Source organism: Erigeron canadensis, chromosome 5, assembly GCF_010389155.1.
Source record: "Erigeron canadensis isolate Cc75 chromosome 5, C_canadensis_v1, whole genome shotgun sequence".
Classification (NCBI taxonomy): domain Eukaryota; kingdom Viridiplantae; phylum Streptophyta; class Magnoliopsida; order Asterales; family Asteraceae; genus Erigeron; species Erigeron canadensis.
The window spans coordinates 27,766,607-27,769,569 of record NC_057765.1 but is presented as its reverse complement, the minus strand read 5'-3'; the positions used below and the strand labels follow the sequence as shown (position 1 = coordinate 27,769,569).

General features: G+C 34.3%; 1 protein-coding gene across 2 annotated transcripts; it reads left to right on the top strand.

The window, feature by feature from the left end:
• Positions 1 to 206: 206 nt before the first annotated feature.
• LOC122600750 (universal stress protein PHOS34-like) lies at positions 207 to 2,619 on the top strand. 2 transcript variants are annotated; one of them, XM_043773507.1, is made up of 6 exons: positions 207 to 253; positions 328 to 579; positions 977 to 1,056; positions 1,304 to 1,422; positions 1,914 to 1,990; positions 2,393 to 2,619. In XM_043773507.1, exons 2-6 carry the CDS (start codon positions 339 to 341, stop codon positions 2,431 to 2,433), a joined length of 558 nt encoding a protein of 185 aa, XP_043629442.1. In that variant the 5' UTR covers positions 207 to 253; positions 328 to 338; the 3' UTR covers positions 2,434 to 2,619. The 2 variants fall into 2 exon arrangements, with proteins under 2 accessions (XP_043629442.1, XP_043629441.1); XM_043773506.1 differs by lacking the exon at positions 207 to 253 and having other exon boundaries at positions 266 to 579.
• Positions 2,620 to 2,963: the final 344 nt, after the last annotated feature.

Sequence of the window (2,963 nt, the reverse complement as noted above, 5' to 3'; positions counted from 1 at the left end):
AATCCGGATTTCACCTCAAAAATATCACATTGATGTGTTGATGTCAAGTTGGATCAAGTATCGAGGGTCCATGAGTTATTAAATGATTATAAAAGTTTTGAGGCATAAAAGAAGGTTCGGATGGATTTTTTTAGATATATAGCAAAATCCATAATTTGAGTAGTTATCATTATTTTCTTTTCAGGTAATTCTTACTAGAAGTCTAGTACGTGGCACTTTCTATCCAACTTTAACACGTACGTTGGTGTCACGGGTAATGACTGACTTTTATATTTGCCACAACGAACTCGATCACAATTTAAAAACAACAAATAACTAACATGACAGAAAGCTCATCAATGGAAACTGTGAAAGCATTGGAAGAAGAAGAGCAGCACAAGTGGAGGGAAGTGATCTTACCATCTTTGATACCTGTGGTTCCCGAGCCCGAACTTGAGCGGGAGTCTGGTGAGAGGCGAAGAGGTCGTGATATTGTTATCGCCATTGATCATGGCTCGAAATCTAAACATGCCTTCGACTGGGCACTTGTTCATCTTTGCCGCCTAGCCGATACCATCCACCTTGTTCATGCGGTTTCTAGTAAGTATTTTTTATTAGATCTTTCTTAGTTTACCGTTTTAAGATGATTATTTAATTACTGTGTATGTATAACGCAAATAATGAAAAAGATATTTACCACAAAAATTGATTACATGTGTTATCATAAATATATTACTTAAGATGCAGTTTTAGAAACATAGAAGATTGATAATTTGATACATGTTTTTTTAAAATTGTAGCTATATGCAAAATTTATCTTACAAACAAAATCCCAAACACCCCTTAATGTACTTTCTGCTATGAGAGATTAAACCTTTTCTAATTTATGTTTGTTAGAAATTTACTATTTTATTGAACAAACCAATATTTTAATATATAGATACATACATCATATATGATATTGTTCTTTTTAATGAAGCTAATTATGATTAATTAGGTGTGAAGAATGAGGTTGTGTATGAAGAGACACAGGCTTTAATGGAAAAACTTGCTGTTGAGGCTCTACAAGTTGCCATGGTAAGTCACAGTTCCACACCAATTACTTCTACAGTTCTACCAGGTTTTTGATGTATGGAACAGATTTTTTTTATTAGTTACTGTATTTGAGTTCGACCCAAACTAAACTCGACCCGAGTAATTATTGAAAAATTAAGATTAAATTTTTTGATACTCTTGTAACCAAGTTTTGTCCCCCAAGTATAAAAGTACTAATAAAATTTGTTATAAGTAACAGTAAATTAGTTGAAATCTCGAATGGAAACAGGTTAAAACAGCTGCTCGGATAGTGGAAGGAGATGCAGGAAAGGCAATTTGCAAAGAAGCAGAGAGGGTGAAGCCCGCGGCTGTTGTTATGGGTACCAGAGGCCGCGGCATATTAAAAAGGTACTCCTACATATATAACTTGGCTTTCATTTGAAAGGATCTTCGTACTTTGCTTGAGGCTTAGGTTGCACACTTGCAGATACTTGGGGTAGGCTTCAACCATAACAAGAAAGTGCGAAAGTGATACTCGATGTGCTAGTGTTGGTTCAAACCAATCGATCACAAAACTTTAGTAGCTGTAGAACTATACAAATGAACTTGTGCCATATATATAAAGTATATTTAAGCACCATCAACAACAGGTTCAAGCATCTTCTATATGCATATACATGTACCAAATTCACCCCTAGCTAGCAAATCTACTACATATATAATGCTCAAAACTTAAACACCATATTTTTTATTTTTGCACTTTCAAATTTTCAATAAATATACACAATGTTTCTCTTCCATTTAGTGGAACTCTATGACTTGTGTGTGTGATTAAATAGTTCTAACACATACTCTCGAATCTTGTCGCAACTTAACCCCGTGCCGATTCTTGCTTTCAGTGTATTGAAGGGAAGTGTAAGCGAATATTGTTTCCACAACTGCAAAGCAGCACCGGTTATAATCGTGCCTGCCACAGGTATCCTTTTTCATTAATCTAGCTAGTTGACTATTAATTTATTGTCATAGAATATGGTAACCAAATAAGAAATAATTCCTCATGCCTGCCAATGAGCTTTAGCTCTGTTGGAGTGGGGAGATGGATTTGAGACCATAAGTTGTGAGTTAAAATCCAATTGAAGATGGTTTGATGATAGGCTTTGGCTATCCAATGCTATTTGTTAATTCCGGGCTATGGGGTGCGGGGTGCCTCTAGCCATTGATTAGCCCCGGGTATTTGGGCATCAACCCTAGCTATAAAAAAGTTAAAATAAATTTTTGTGCCTGATAGTGTGTTGGAACATTTTTCTTTTCCTTTTCTAAATTCATGCTTCTTTCAAAGAGTATAAAATGATACAATATTATTTGTGTATGATTGTAGAAGCAGGGGAGGAATCAGTCATTTCCTTGGAGAAGAGTTAAATTGCCTAACTGAAGAACTTGCAGATGTCAAATATTGGTTCTTGTGTTTCTAATATTGTATTATTTCTCGGTTTGTTTCAGTATAGTAAACATGTATCATATTCTTTATATTGCTATAATATATGTATAAACACGAGACCCATATGACTATATGAGTGAGTAAAAATCAAGATCTTGAAATCAAAATTCTGAATCAAAATCAAGATGACGTTATCTTGTGAAGGTTGGTATACGGGGACGAAATTCACAACCACCTTATACATCCATAATAAACCCGGCATTATCCAGTTTGACAATGCACAATAAAAGATACGTATTTGTTGTGAATGGATTGATGTTGTTGTAGATTTATCACTAAGGAGTCTTTAGCTTCTAAAAAGAAATGATAGAAAAAAAAATGTGCCGAATGAAGAAAAGGGACATGTAGATTGAATTAACTCATGAAATTATCAGAACCTAATAAAAAATCATCAGACACTTAATAACTTAATATAACTTTTCTTCTAACAATGAATTTAGACTAATCAGCA

Coding starts and splice junctions, on each gene's coding strand:
- LOC122600750 (XM_043773506.1), top strand. CDS start 321: ATGACAGAAAGCTCATCAATGGAAACTGTGAAAGCATTGGAAGAAGAA. Junction 580..976: donor CCTTGTTCATGCGGTTTCTA/GTAAGTATTTTT, acceptor ATGATTAATTAG/GTGTGAAGAATGAGGTTGTG. Junction 1,057..1,303: donor AGGCTCTACAAGTTGCCATG/GTAAGTCACAGT, acceptor GAATGGAAACAG/GTTAAAACAGCTGCTCGGAT.